General features: G+C 39.5%; 1 protein-coding gene across 1 annotated transcript in view; it reads right to left on the minus strand.

Annotated features, from left to right (window-relative positions):
- The window catches only part of LOC121280296 (FERM domain-containing protein 4B-like), a 247,612-nt gene that overhangs the window by 64,597 nt on the left and 166,687 nt on the right, over window positions 1-16,328 (minus strand). The window contains exons 10-11 of the mRNA XM_041192139.1: window positions 9,317-9,374; window positions 5,538-5,624 (exon numbers count right to left, since the gene is read on the minus strand). Coding sequence (XP_041048073.1) covers window positions 5,538-5,624; window positions 9,317-9,374 — 145 coding nt within the window. The remainder of the gene's footprint in view (window positions 1-5,537; window positions 5,625-9,316; window positions 9,375-16,328) is intronic.

The following is a 16,328-nucleotide window of genomic DNA, read 5'->3' on the forward strand; positions in this document are numbered from 1 at the left end:
TAGATAGGAAGAGCTACTAAAAAATAAATCACCAATTAATCCTTTGGCTTTTCTGAATTACTTAAGGGTACAATTAATTGGCTTTTTTTTGGTAGCTCTTCCTATCTAAAATCTTGTATTTATACACTTGCTTTGAAATAGTAAAATGGTCCAAGGCACTTCAGAGGAGCATTATAGAACAAAATTTGACATCAAAGAGAAATGAAGAGATATTATGACAGATGGCAGAAAGCCTGGTGAAAGAGGTAGGTTTTAAAGAATGTCTCAAAGGAGGAAAGGTAGAGGGACAGAAGTTTAGAGACAAAATTTCAGGGTTTAGAGTCCACAGCCACCAATGGGAGAGTGATCAAAATTAGTGGTGCTCAAGAGCCAGAATTAGAGGAGTGCAGATGTTGTGAAGCTTGAGAAGATTACAAAATAGAGCTGGTGGGGGCATGGCTAGGCTGGAGGGATTGGAAAACAAGGATGAGAATATTAAGATTGAGGTGTTGCTTGATCCAGAATAATGTAGGTTAGTGAACACAGGGTGATTGGTAAACGGAACTTGGTGTTGAGTTATTACACAGGGAACTGAGTTTTGGATGACCTCATGTTTACAGAGTGTAGAATGTGGGAGGCCTTCCAGGAGTGCATTGGAATAGTCAAGTGTAGAGGTAGAAGAACAAACACATAGATTGAGGGTTTTAGCAGGAGATGAGCTGAAGCAGGGGTAGAGTTGGGCAATGTTATGGAAGTGTAAACAGACAGCCTTGGTGATGGCACGAATATGTGGTTGAAGACTTACCATGGGGCCAGATGTGAGACTAAGATTTCAACCAGTCAGGTTCAGCCTCAGGCAGTTTGCCAGGGAGAGGGATAGAATCGTTGGCTGGGAACAGAACTTGCGATGAGTATCAAAGACAATTGCTTCAGTCTTCACAATATTCAGTTGGAAGAAATTTTTGCTTATCCAGTACTGGTTTTTGGACAATGTAGGGTGTACGGAGGGGCTGAGAGAGTTGGTAGTGAGGTTGAGTTGGGTGTCATCAGCAACGTTCCATCTAAGCTGTGCAGCAGCCACACAAAAAGTTTAATGGCCCTCACACTTAAATGAATCAGCCACTGCAAAATACAAAATGCAGGGTACTTTGGTTGTCATCATACATGTAGAAACTGATGCCATGTTTTTGAATAACGTCAGCATGTAGAGAACTGAGAGGAGGGGACCAAGGATTGATCCTTGGGGATCACTGAAGGTAACAGTGCTGGAAGACAAGTCATTGTAAGTCAATCTCAGGTTACACTTAGCTAAACAAAAATTAAATAAACCACTAGAAGATCGGGTGAGGCATTGGGGGAGGAAGGCGCGGTCAACCATATCAAAGGCTGCAGAGAGAGAATAGCATCAGTCTTCGCGAAATCTACATTGGTGCAGTGCTTTGTAATGTGCATCATGCATCAATCCGAAGACTTTACACTTTGTAGGAAATAAAAGTATCAAATCAGACACAGCTCTCCAATGATAAATACTGTAAATGATTTAAAAATCAATATGAATTCCAAATGCACTTTGAGTTTTTTTTAAGTATTAACTTGATTCAGCTTGTAACACTATCTCGTCTCTGAGTCAGAGGGGAGTGGGCTTCAACCATACTTCCATTTTGCACTTAATTTTAGGGTAGCACTTCAGTTAAGTTGAGGGAGTAGTGGTTTGTTGAAGGTGTCCTTCTGACAAGATGATTGACAGGAGGCATCACCCGCCCCTTTGGATGGATAGATAAAATGCCACGGCACTACTTGAAGAGAAGCAGGGAACCCTCCCAATATTCTTGCCAAGATCCTCCTCTCTACAAATTCCAGTTTGATAAGATTGGCTGGTGATTCAGCTCATGCACAAATTGGCTGCCACATTTGATAAAAAAAATAAATACTGCTCTTTAAAAAAGAATTCCTTCTTGGAAGGGACCATGAGGGATACAATACAGTGCTTTGTCAATGCATGTTCATTTTTCCTTAAACTAGGCAAGTGCAGCAGCATCAGAAAATAGGCAATCGAGGAATAAAAAAAAACTGTATTAACATAGGCAAAGGTGGCTGTCATTTTGCATATAGGAGTCTTCCAATGAAATAAATGAAAACTAACTTGAGAGAAGAAAACAAAGCAAAGCCCTTTTTGCTCCTCACATTTTCCCAAAATACTTCATCCAAAAAGTCAACGCTTTTGACAATGCAGCACTCCCTTAGTGTTAACCTACATTCTCTGCTCATAGTTTGGAACTTGAAATCCATATTCATCCAACCTAGGAGTTTGAGATCTTACCAAGTGAAAAGAAACTGAAGTAATTAGAATGCATTCTCAATAAAAAAAGTATGTTGAATAAGAAAAATGTTCCATAAGTGAATTAACATTGCAGTAATTTCAGAAATCCACAATATCATTTATATTGGCCTGGATAGCAGATTTTTGGTCAGGGGGTGGGAAGGGGGGCTCGGTTAGATGTCAGGGTGGGCGACCCCGGAAGAGGTCGAGGAGGCTGCCAAGTGCAGAGTTGAGCTGTACAGAAGGCCTGCCTCAGGGCTCCGGCAGTGTGTCCAAAATTTAAAAAAACAAATCATCCTTCCAGTCCTCACTCTTCTCACTCCCCATGCCCCACACACTCCCCATGCCCCATCTATGCCAATTCATGCCATCTCATGCCCAGCACTCTCCTATGGCCTCTTAAACCTCCATGCCAACCTATACCCCTGAACCCACCCCAAGGCCCTTTATAGCCTCCATGCCAACCTAGTGCCAACTCATGCTAAACCATACCCCCAGCACCCTATTCCCTTACACCTACCATGCCAACTCACCCAGTATCCACTTCAGGCAGGCCTCAGGACCCATGCAGAGAGGAGATAAAATAAAGTTCTAAATGTCAAAGGCAGACTTAACTATATTGAAAAAGACTCATTGATAAAAACCCATTTACTAATTTACATTCCTTCATCCACAAAGCCTTATAACAACAAATAATTAATTCAAGTGCTCAATCCCTCATAAAAAGCATTGGAGTTCAGGGTCCCACTTCAACAGTCCTACTTGTAGCTGTCAATCAATCTGAAATGACAGGCAGCCTGCTGTGATAATGGGTGGTTGTGAAATCAGTCAGGTAGCAGTAATCCAGTAATGAAAGCCCTCAGGCTTATATCAACAGAAAGAAATTGCAAGATCATTCTTCTTGAAACACTACAGACAATTTTTTTCAAAGATTTAAAAGGCAAGACTTGTAAATACCTTGACAACTTTTTTAACACTTTTGCCAGGTTCTCTTGACAGTTGATTTTGATAGGTCTGTTGACAGTTCCAATGAGCTTGACAATTAATGTGTTTATGCAGTTTTTATGCATATTCATACCTACTTTTAATAATTACAAACGGCACCATACCTCCCCCAAAGGACACCTGACCTCCACCAAAGTTTCCCGGGACCAGATCCAAAGGGGTACCTTACCTCTCCAAAAGAGTACCAAATGAATCTAGAAGGTTCAGACATGCTCTTAACAGGTATAATCTGCACACTTTAGGTTTCACTCTCTAAGGCTACCAAAATCCCTTGACTGGAGGCAACTAATGATTTAAATGGCCAGGTGCCTCCGTGGAAATGGGAATTGCTGGGTTTGGGGGCAGGACTTACGATATTCACACTTCCATCAGTTTTGCCACAATGGAGAGGCTCTCCTTTGTAGTGAAAATTTGGGCCACTGAATCAAGTTTCATAGAGTGGGCAATTGAATACAGGACTAGAAATTATGATTAAATTCTTTAAATCCAATAACCACAAATGTTAATTTCAACCCAACACTTTACAACAGTGAAGTTACAAAACCATTACACATCACTATATCCAATGACATTAAGAAAGACTTTAGCCCACAATGTGCATGTCTAGAATGTGAATTCAAAAAGTAACAACATACTCAGAAAGAAGTCTTCAGTTGCATTAATCAAAACATGATTGTGAACACAATTTTTCAAAATCACAACTTCCCATGTGACAAACATATTCACCCCTTTAGTGCACTGAATGATATATCCTTCTTTGGCACAATGTTGTTTGTATACTCAATTATATTTCTCCACATTTCTAAATTGAAGAGCTTACAGACACATTAGAGCCATGTCTTATTACCTTCAATTAACTATACAAATAAAGATGAATGGGATTCCCCCAAGGACAGCTCCACCAGTTTGATTCCTGGATTGTCACAGCAACGGTTTCTTTACTTGCCTAATCCAGAAACCCAGTCTTATTTTAATCTGAACAAACATTGTGAAAGCCGTCCAGTGTTACCACAGATTCCATGATTACATTCTCGCTCATCTTTTGATCTGGGAACAAAGTGATTTAACGTTGCTGTACCATGCACCCCACGCCTAAAAGTCACTCAACACACTTCTAGAAATGTAGCAGCATAAAAATATTTAAGTGGGAGTCTAAAATTCCAAGTAACAGTGCATAACACCAGCAAAAGACTGCTGCCTAGTCATAATGTGGAACTTCTATCAATGCAGCTGAAGTGACGATAAATTGTGAATGAGACCAGTCTTCAAGTGGAGGCAAACATTACAATGCTGCTGTTGGTGCATTATAAACATAAGCTCAATTAATCCTGAAAGCATAAGCAATAAAAGGGCCAAGATCATAGGCATGACTAGAGCTTCCATTCCTTTTTGTACAGTTGTGAACTAATTTTACTACCACTCATCTGCACACTCTGCACCAGAAAATAAAATTGAAAAGAAAAAAGAAATTAAAGTCTTCCTCAAACAACTGCACACATGTATGCTACTGCTGTTTAATAACACAGTTCTTCTCCCCTGCTCTTCACCATTTTCTTAAACAACAATTTGCATTTATATAGTGACTCTAACATAGAATAATACCCCAAGACACCACCATAGCATAACCAGAAATAAATTGGTGCTGAATCAAAAGGGGAGATATTAAGAGAAGTGAACAAGAGCTTGGTCGAAGTGATGGGTTTTTAAAGGAGGCAGAGGATTTGAGGAAGGTTCCAGAGTATAATGTGAAAATGCACAAAAGGATAGAGTTGGCAGAACAGCGAATTTGGGGTGTAGGGTTGAAGGGCTGCAGATGATTATAGGAATAAGCACGAACAAGAACATGAAAGAATTTAAATACAAAGGTGCAAGTGCTGGGGCATTGGATTCCATGATAAGGAACAATGATTCACTTTCCCCTCCCTATTCCAGGTTCAGAGGTCAAATAATGGCACAAACCATTTGGTCTGGTTTTAAAAGAAATATAGCTTCTTTCCTGAGTTGAACATTACATCACTTCATCTTGAATTGTTTTCACAACATAATATACATCATGTGTGTTTTACAGAAAAACAGTTTACCTGGCACTTTTATAGGACAATGTCCTTTTGAAATCCATCTAATATTGAGATCAGATGCTTTTAAAATTATTCAACTAAAGTTATCTTTCGACTTTGTGTAACAAACCATTTCTACTTAAATGCACTTGAGGATAAAACAGTTGACATTTTACCTTCCTGGGTTTGACTTTATCATGGAAGTCGTATTGTCCAATTCCTTTACAACCAATTCCAAGCCACCATGGAATTCCTTGTTTATCCTACAAGGTTAAAAAAAGGCTCAACATTTTGAAATATGGCTTTAACTAGCTTATTAAGTAGTTGGTTACATCATTCAACAACAAACAGTAGATTTTGCTCAGTGACATCAAACATTATAAACAGATGCTTTGCTTATATTGATATACACTTCAGAGGGCAGCGATATCACACCCCATAACTCTAGTGAGCAGTTCAATTAAATTCTATGCCTGGATCAGTCAGCCCAAGCTTGAATATCAACATTCATGTCAATTAAGTGCACAAACGTATTTGTTTGCAATGGCTTACAAACACATTATTCAGTACCCCATATTTTACTACAGTAACAAATTTAATTAAAAACAAAACCTTTCCAATAGATATTATTACTGTTCAGCTGATCTGCCCATTTCCATTAGCACAGAACAAAAACGGTCGAGTAGCTGGGTGCTGCAGTTATATTCTGACCTTTCATCTCTAGGGCATGGGTTCCAAACCAAACAAGACTGATGAGATCAAAGCCTCCTTTACAAGGGGCCTAAGTTAAATGACTTTAGGCAGTTTCAACCAATTGCTAATGGCCATGGACCTACAGCTGAAACCATCCCAAATCAAAGACATTGTTGGGGCTGAGTAGAGGAATTGTGACTCCATACATCCGGCTGTACTAAGCTTGACCTGGGAATACTCTCAAGCTCAGTACTTGAATTCCTCCCTCCCAAGTTGTGATATCCTTCACCTTGATAAGACATTGAGAAAGAAATGAAAATGAAAACTGCCCATTTTATAGAGTGCTTACTGTGCACAAGATAGGCCTGTAGCTGGTCTGTGCTTCTGTAGTTACTCAGTCACTTTCTAACAAATGAATTGTTTTGTATTTACATGACAACTCTGATCAGACAGCAATGTTTTTGCAAACACTTCAAAACCTGAGAAAACTCCAGTGCACCCAACCTTTTGGCTCTAAAAGCAAGTAAATGCTGTTTGGTTTCATTTTTCGAATACTTCAATTTGGATTTGACCTGAAAGTGTTAAAGTTAATGTTGCATTGATAGCTGGTATACAATAAATATTTTCTAACTAACTGAAACATTGCAGAAAGCTACTGCCTCATTCACTCAGGTACTCTTGGTAACCTTTCCCCTCCTTAAGGTTGGGTGTTGCAGGCATTTATACAAGCAAGCTACTAAGTGCAAATGCATATTCAAATATTGATATTTAGTGCTTTAAATCATGAGTCAACCTATGGGACACAATGTAACACCCATGGATTTGAATGCAGTAGCTGATAAAGTTGAGCTTTAACAATCTGTTTGCACTTCCTTCAAAAAGCCAAACAGTGCCGCACAAGAAGCCTAAATTTACACCCAAGGAAACACTTGGAGCACAAGCAAGTCCTCAGCAGTTCTACACATAGGCAGATAAATGTTCTTGTTTTAGGCAGATATTTTGAGATGGGGTAGAGGTTAGTTCCTGTCAGGAGGGACAAAAAAATCAGAGCCAACAAAATTCTGTTTGCATTAGTGCAAAAGAGCAAAAATAAAATCAGACAATGGTCATCATTTAGAATTGTTCAGAAAAGACTGACTTCACTTCCTAGATCTTATGTCTCAGTGTTATGTAATGGACTGTATTGCCATTTTAAAACCATCTTCTGTATTTAGCAGATCAGCATAGCTAGTCAGGAAGATATATTAATGTATACAATGTTATTGGAATTTTTTTTAAAATAGGGGTTTAGTCTGTGAGAGTGCTAATTGGATTAAAGCCAGCAATACTTTGATGTATAGTAGTTTTGAGGTGTAAACAGATGTAAAGGATACATTTGCATTTTGTTGACTACAGCATTCAAGAATGGGAGTGAAATCTTGCAACTAGCTAGGAGACACCAAGCAATGTTAATATTGCTAATAAAATTGGTACTATGAAAGAGGTTCGAAGGGCCTGGTGATACAATGAAAATTTACATTCAAAGAGAAAGGCTGAGGGTAACAGAAAGCAGTTGTGTGTGCAGGTCAGAAGCATGTAAGATCAAAGCCTGTAAGCCTACAACTGTCTGCAAAGGAAAAAAAATTGTAAGGAATCTCATTTTGAATTTGTAAGGTGAAAAATGCTCTGTCTGGTGTCTGGTAAAGTCTGTTGGTTATTGCTGCCTTAATGGAAGTTAATTTGGGAATTTGTTAAAAGTTATGATAGTAGTAATTTGTAGCCATGTGTGTGTGTTTAATTTGTTGTAAATTAATAAATGTCTCATTTGGTTTGATTATAAAAACCTCTCAAGAACTGGCAGTCTTAATCCTGAATTTAGAGCTGCAGAGCTCAAAACATACCAATGGGATGTGGGCTGCGCTTGCTGGGCCAGCATTTATTGCCCATCCCTAGTTACCGTTGAGAAGGTGGTGGTGAGCTGCCTTTTTGAACTGCTGCAGTCTATGTGGAGTAGGTATATGCACAGTGCTGTCAGGAAGGGAGTTTCAGGATTTTGATCCAGGATTTTGATGCAATAATTGCAATATTCTTTTAAGTTAAAATATGGAGCACTCAAGTTTGTGCTTCAGTCAAAAAAAGTCCAAAATATTTCATAAATAATTCATTTTATTGAGGATTTATCATTCCATTATTCTGAATGCCTGAAAAAAATTACATTATTTCAGATCACCATTTCAATTACATCACCTCTCTTTCATAATTACTACACTAGTTGAACTTTACATCAACTACAACTTAGGCAGTTATTACCCTGCATTTTCTGCTACTCAAGGTGAAGTACACCTACATGCCACAGACTTCTAAGTTGGTTAAAAAGAACAACAGCCTGACAGCAAAATCTATTTTTAAAATAGATCAGTTAATAACATCTCAGGGTGACTCTGGGTCCTACTTTACAACATTAAAAAGAAACCAATATAATAGAATATACTAAGGAAAGGGTTTTGGTTATTTTTGTGTTTGCATGAAGGAACATGGACTGTAGGAAGTTTATTGGTGGATTATGATCAGATTTTCCCTTTTTTTTTAAACAAATGCCTACTTTAGGAATTCCTCTGATTTTTTTTTCAAAAAACAATGACCTGGGTAGCATGCTGCTAAGAAAAATGAAAAATGTCCCAGCTTCAGCTCCTGATCTGATTTTAACCAGAGCAGCAGTGAGGATGCTACTTATAGCCTCAGCTTCCTTGGGTTAGAAATTCCTGATCCCAAATACTGTCAGTGTCGATTGGTGTAGAGCGCCCATGGAACCATTGGACTTGCTAAGATGCCTTGTATAGTTAGATAACTCACATGTGCATCATTACTGGCTACTTCCTAATATCATAATAATGATTATACTTTAAAAGTGCTTTGTTGGCTATGGAGTGTTTTGTGACATGCTGACTTTTCTAAGGTCTGATAGAAATACCAGTGCTTGTGGAGTTGTAATCCAATATCTGTTATAATCCAATATCTGTTATTGCAGAAAGGAGAAGACAAGGGAGGAAAAATAAAGAGAACTTAAGGGGGAAAAAAAACAAGTGCAGAGAACTCACAAAGAATTACCATCCCAGGGGGAAAAAAATCCATGGTGATGCAATGGGAGAAACAGAAAACCACAGGTGCAGAGTAAGAAATTAATAAATGTAAAAGGCTTTCTTCAAAACAAAACCATGCTGTTGATGAGAAACTGAGAGCATAAAAGACCACAGTGCCAAGAAAATCACATTTAATGACCAACCTTTACTCCATAGTAATGAATGCCATAGGTAGGAAGCGCTTCCACCACTGTCATATAACTGAAAAAAATAAAGTTAGTTATGTAAAGTGCTAACATGTTGCTCTTACAAATAAGTTTTGCTTATTCAAAACAAACCACCAACTCAATTAGTGACATCACTATTGCACTAATTAGATGCCTTGATTTTAAAATTATAACTTGGTTTTCAAATCCCACCATGGCCTTGCCCCTCCCCATCTATGTAATCTCCTCCAAGATATCTGCAGTCATCTAATTCTGGCCTCTTGAACACCTCAATTTTAATTGCTCCACCATGTTGCCTTTAGACATCTAGATCCTAAGCTCTGGGATTCCCTCCCTAAACTTTGGACTCCTGTTCTTCCTTTAAGATGCTCCTTAAAACCTACTCCTTTGACCAAGCTTTTGGCTATCTGCTCTATTATTGCCTTATGTGGCTTGGTGTCTAATTTCTAACACAGTGCTTTGAGGTATGTTATTGCTTTCAAGGTTGTTTCTGTTGGGAAAAAAAGTGATAGCTTAAGGTATGCCTTTAGACAAAGGATTCCCAAAAATGTCTTTATTGGAATGTGAATTTAGATACTTCATTTTCCAAATCCATTGAAACTGTTGCACTTGGGAGTCAAGTAAAACAGTTTTGCTTGCCATAGAAATGATAGTTCTCCTATTGAAACTACAATAATAATTGTTTAGAAAATCAATTTTAAGAACCTCAATTTGGTATAAATAAGAATTAAACAAAAAATGTTTCTGTTGCTTGATTAAGCTCTTTAAAAGTACAGGCATAAAATTAGTACATCTGATCTGTAGTTTGGACAGAGGAAATAGGAATACCAGTCACGTTATTATTTTGATTACAAGCTTGGCTGTAACACACACATTTGGTGAACTGCTGACCCATTATACAATTTTACTGGCAGGCAAAAAGGACAATGCTGTGAAATATTGTGATTCCACGGAGGTCGCCTTCAGTTTGAGTCTGGAGGATTCTGCCTTAACAAGATTCTCCGCACGGTTTATTTCAAAGGGTTTCCACATCAGTTTGTCTGCCCAGAGTCGATAAATGGTGTGTAGAATGCAGGTGACGAGTTTCAATTTGTTGCACAAGTTACTTACACCAGTCAAGCAGTGAGAAATTTAATCCTGAAGTCAGGTTGCAAGGTCACACTGCATGGTTTTTGCCAGATGACTCACTGTAACTTGTAGCATGGAAATAAAGGAGGTATTGTCTACCAAAGCAGGGTGACCAGTGAACTGCAGAGTTCTCATTTGCCTAGTCCAGCTACTGCAGAATGAGGAATTTGTCATCCACAAGAGTGTTTTGTTTTTACAATGTTGACGCAGCCTTGATTTCAATATTTTGTTCATTCAATGCACAAGAAATAGGAGGACTAGACTATACAGCACCTGAAAATTGCTCTGGATTCAATGCAATTATGACTGATCTTCTGCCTTAATTCCATTCTACATGTTCTTCATGTTCACTGATTCCCCGAGAGACCAAAAATCTGTGTGTTAGCTTCAAAAATCTCAATCATGGAGCATCCACGACAATGCCAAAGATTCACAACCCTCTGAGTGAAGAAATTACTCCTCATTCCCAGTACTAAATGATTGACCCCTTATCCTGAGATTGTACCACAGCCAGAGAAAACAACCCGTGTTCACCCTGTCAAGCCCCCTCAGAATCTTGTACGTTTCAATGCGATCACCTCTCATTCTTCTAAAATCCAGAGCGTAGGCCCAATTTACTCAGCTCCTCATCACAGGACAACCCTCTTATCCCAGAGATTAAAGAGCAATCTAGTATTCACTATATTGCCTCCAATGCAAGTACATCTTTCTTTAGATAGAGACACCAAAATTGCACACAGCACTCCAGGTGAAGTCTCACCAGAGCCCTATATGGCTGTGGCAAGATTTGCTTGTTCTTATACTCCAAAGCCCTTTCATTTGCCTTCCTAATTGCTTGCTGTTCCTGTATGCTAACTTTGTGTTCTTTGTTCAAGGGGACGAGGGTGGACTGGTACATCAATATTTACAAGTTTCATGCCTTTCAAAAATATTATGTTTTCTATTCTTGTGACCAAATGGAATAATCTCACTTCCCCACATTATATTCCATGAGGCGCTGTGGGCCATCAGCAGCAGCAGAATTGTACCCAACTACAATCTATAACCTCATGGCCCCACATATCCCCCACTCTACCATTACAACCAAGCCAGGGGATCAACCCTGGTTCAATAAAGAGTACAGGAGGTCATGCCAGGAGCAGCACCAGGCATACCTAAAAATGAGGTATCAACCAGGTGAAGCTATAATACAGGATTACTTGCATGCCAAACGACACAAGTATAAAATAGGTGAGCTAAGCAATTCCACCAACGGATCAGACTGAAGCTCTGCATTCCTGCCACATCCAGTCATGAATGGTGGTGGACAATCAAATAACTCACTGGAGGCGGCGGCTACACAAATATCCCCATCCTCAATGATGGGGGAGCCCAGCATATTAAGGTAAGGCTGAAGCATTTGCTACCATCTTCAGCCAGAAATGCCGAGTGGATGATCCATCTCAGCCTCCGCCAGAGTCCCCAGCAGCACATATGCCAGTCTTCAGCCAATTTGATTCACTCCACCTGATATAAAGAAGCGGCTGACGGCACTGGATACTGCAAAGGCTATGGGCCATGACGATATTCTGGCAAAAGTACTGAAGTACTGCTCCAGAATTTGCTGCACCCCCAGCCAGGCTGTTCCAGTACAGCTATAACACTGACTTCTGCCCGGCTATGTGGAAAATGGCCCAGGCATGTCCTGTACACAAAAAGCCGGACAAATCCAACCTGGCCAATTACTGCCCCATCAACCTACTTTTGATCATCAATAAAGTGATGGAAGGGGTCATCAACAGTGCTATCAAATGGCACTTGCTTAGCAGTAACCTGCTCACTGTTGCCCAGTTTGGATTCTGCCAGGGCCACTTAGCTCCTGACCTCATTCCAGCCTTGCTTCAAACATCAACAAAAGAGCTGAACTCCAGAGATGAGGTGAAAGTGACTGCCCGTGACATTAAGACAGCATTTGATTGAGTGTGATATCAAGGAGCCCTAGCAAAACTGGAGTCCATGGGAATCAGGGGAAAGCTCTCCATTGGTTGGACTCATGCCTAGCATAAAGGAAGACAGGAATGGTTCTTGGAGCTCAATCATCTCAGTTCCAGGATATTACTGCAGGAGTTCATCAGAGTTTTGTCCTCAGCCTAACCATCTTCAGCTGCTTGATCAATGACCTTCCTTCCATCAGAAGGTCAAAAGTGGGGATGTTTGTTGAGGATTGCACAATGTTCAGCACCAGCTGTGACTTATCAGATACTGAAGCAGTCCATGTACAAATACAGCAAGACCTGGACAATATCCAGGCCTGGACTGATAAATGGCAAGTAACATTCACGTCAGACAAGTGCCAGGCAATGACCATTTCCAACAAGAGAGAATCTAATCATTGCCCCTTGACAATCAATGGCATTACCAACACTGAATCCCCCATTAGCAACATCTTGGGGGGGTCACCATTGACCAGAAACTGAACTGGACTAGCCATATAAATACTGTGGCTGCAAGAGCAGGTCAGAGGCTCAGAATCCTGCAGCAAGTAATTCATCTCCTGACTCCTCAAAGCCTGTTAATCATCTACAAGGCACAAGTCAGGAGTGTGATGTAACACTCTCCACTTGCCTGGAAGAGTGCAGCTCCAACAACACTCAAGAAGGTTGACACCATCCAGGACAAAGCAGCCCACTTGATTGGCCCACATCCCATGAATGAATTAAAAAAAAATTCAACTTTCCCCACATTATACTCCACCTGAAACCTTGTTGCTCACTCATTTAACCTGTCTATATCTCTTTACAGCCTCTCTGTTTCCTCCTCACAGCTTGCATTCCCACCTAGCTTTGATCGTCAGCTACCTTAGCTACATTACTCTATCTCTTCATCTAAGTCATTAATATAGATTATCAATAGCTGAGGCCCCAGCATGGATCCTTGCACAACCCCACCAGTTACAGCCCTGCCAACCTGAAAATGTGTTTCTCCTTACTCAGTGCTTCCTGTCCATTAGCAATCTGCTATCCATGCTAATATTACACCCAATTCCCTGATCCATTGGGCAGAATTTTGCCCTTGTCAGGTGGGCTCGGTAAGGGCGGTCAGGAAGATGACTGCTGCCCGTGATTGGCGCCGGAAGGCAGTTTCATGCTGGTTGGCCAATTAAGGGGGTATGCAGGAGAGCAAGCGGGGAAGACACGAACTGAGTTGTCTCAGGGAGATGAAGCATTTTCAAAAAAAAAAAATTAAGAAATAATGTAATAAAACATGTCCCCTCATGTGACTCTGTTACATGAGCAGGGACATGTTATTAATTAAGGTTTAAAATGTTTATTTTATTTTTATTTGCCTTAGGAAATCTCATCCTGCCCATGGATGAGGTTTCCTAAAAGGTGCAAAGGCCGCTTGGCCTTTTTGTCTGCCCGCCAACTGCAAGGTTGGATGGCAGTGAAAAATTTAACTTAATTGATGATTTAATGGCCTTAACAGGCCTTTCAATTTATTTCAGTTTATTTACCCAATCAACCTTAACCATTTCTACCCTCATACCTATGCAATTAGCTTTAAGATTCTTGCTTTAGACTTGAATATGTCACATTCAAACTTAATATGAAACTCAATTATATTTTTTCCCCAGAGGATCTTTACTAGAGATTACTAATTAACCTGGCCTCATTAGAAAATACTAGATCTAAAATAGCTTTGCCTTTAGTTGATTTCACCATATATTATTCTAGGAAGTTGTCAGAAATGCATTCTACAAATGCAGCTTCCAGGCCACCTTTGTTAATTCGATTTGCCCAGTTGTTATGAACAATGTATAATTTTGGGTTGAATTTGTATGTATATCTGTGTGTTAGGAAAGGTTAAAATGATTCGTTTCATTTAGGTTTTATTCATGAACCTTGATGCCTGGGTGTCTGGATAGACTTGTCATTGAAAGGTTTTAGGTCTTTTGTATTTGCTTGTATATATAATTTTAAATGAGGTTTTACAACCCCTGAGGTAAAAGAGACGGGAAACAAAAAGAAAAGTAGAAAAAGCTTTACTGTTCCCTAGCGTCAGTGATCTAGGTGATAGAGAGATAGGAAAAGACAGTGGAGAGAGAGAGAGCGCTCAGTATGTGTGTTAGAGAAGATGTATTTAAGCTCTCAGAGAAGTAAAACAAAACAAGGCTATTGGGACAGTAGTTAACTGAATAATCAGTTGTTGGGCTCAGTAAAGTGATCAGTTTAGCAGAGGTGCTACTGGAAGGCTCAATTTAGGGGACTCATTTGTTTGCTCATAGTTGAAGTAACAGTGAATTTAGAGTTCAGTTTTTGGGTGTCTTGGGAAGAGAGGTGATTTGGGAGAGAAGCATCAAGTGAATGCTCAGGAGTTCACTGGAAGAAAACTATTTGCAACTGTTCCAGTCCCAAGTAAGAATCCTTTCTGTCAAGCTAGGGGGTAACTCATCACTGGTTTGTGTCTTTAAAGATATTGCTGGGGTAAAGGGATGGTGTGAATTTTCCTCCACAGTTTCTAAATAAAAAGTTTGGATCTATCAAGCCAAGCTTCTCTCCAAGATCTGATCTCTCCAGTATTAACAGCAGTTGGGATCTAGATGAAGAGTAAACAGTCTACATGAAGAGTAAAGTTGCCCACTGATTACAGACTCCAATTATTTCTTGCTTCGTGCTCTGTCCAATGGTATAACTATTGTTATGAGCCTATTAACAACTTTCACCAGCTTTTTCGGATCCTTGTTATTCTTAATCTCCATCCACGCTGATTCCACTCTCGAGGCAAGATCCTTTCTTACTACTGTCCTTATGTCAGCCTATACTATCAGGACTACTCCTACTCCTTTTCCATTCTGACTGGCTATTTGAAATATCATGTACTCTGGAATATTTATTTCCCAACCCTATTCACTCTGTGACCATGTCTCTGTAATGGTGACTAGATCTAAATTATTCATCTCTATTTGTGCCGCTCATTCATCTAATTTATTGTGACTACTTTGCACATTCAGATAAAGAACCTTTTGTAGAAACACGCTCTGAGAGGCTTCTTAGTCAAACAAAACAAACTTTATTTACAAGAGCGCTTCTGTGCTGCTTGTATCCAGCCAGCCCCTCATACAACCAGCTTTTACTAGGAAACCGCTCCCTAGCATTTATTCCCCTGCACCAGCCACACATTGGTTGAACAAATCACCTGACCCTCTACTCAGCTGAACTGATCTTAAAGTGACAGTCATGATACCTTTAACTTTATATTTTTACTACTATTCTTTACTTGGATCTTATTTACTGAAGCTAAACCCCCTGTCCCACTCCACTTGTCTTTACCAAATCGCTAAACTGCTCTATTGCCTAGGCCTTTTTCTTTAGATTTCCAAATCTTCCTTCACCTGGTCCCTCATCCCTCTCAATTTTAGTGAAATAAAACATTATATCTTCTTAAATCTGTCAACAGAAATGTGTTTTGTATTTTTAAAATCTGCAGGAGTTTACGTAAAAGACAAATAATTAGAAGAATTCTAGGTGTATATGTTCTATACATAACAGCTAACTGTAGGACATGCCCAGTATACTTCATAATTCCATATTTAATACAGGAAAAATAGAAACTCCTTGTCAAATCTTCAAGACATCAGAATTTGGTATCTACCATCAACGGATGACCATTTACCTGATACTTTTCACATAAACTTTCACAATTTAGGGTTAGCTTTTATATAGCTGCAAGTAGGTAAATTGATTGTTGCAACTATATCTCACCTTCAAATACTCCTAAACTGCTATTTGAATAGGCCATAAAATCTGAAACTTCCCAGGCTAACAGTATAAATTGGGAAAGCATAGAGATCAGTTGCAAATAGACTTAAAATAGTTATAAG

The sequence above is a fragment of the Carcharodon carcharias genome, chromosome 7, assembly GCF_017639515.1.
Source record: "Carcharodon carcharias isolate sCarCar2 chromosome 7, sCarCar2.pri, whole genome shotgun sequence".
NCBI lineage: Eukaryota > Metazoa > Chordata > Chondrichthyes > Lamniformes > Lamnidae > Carcharodon > Carcharodon carcharias.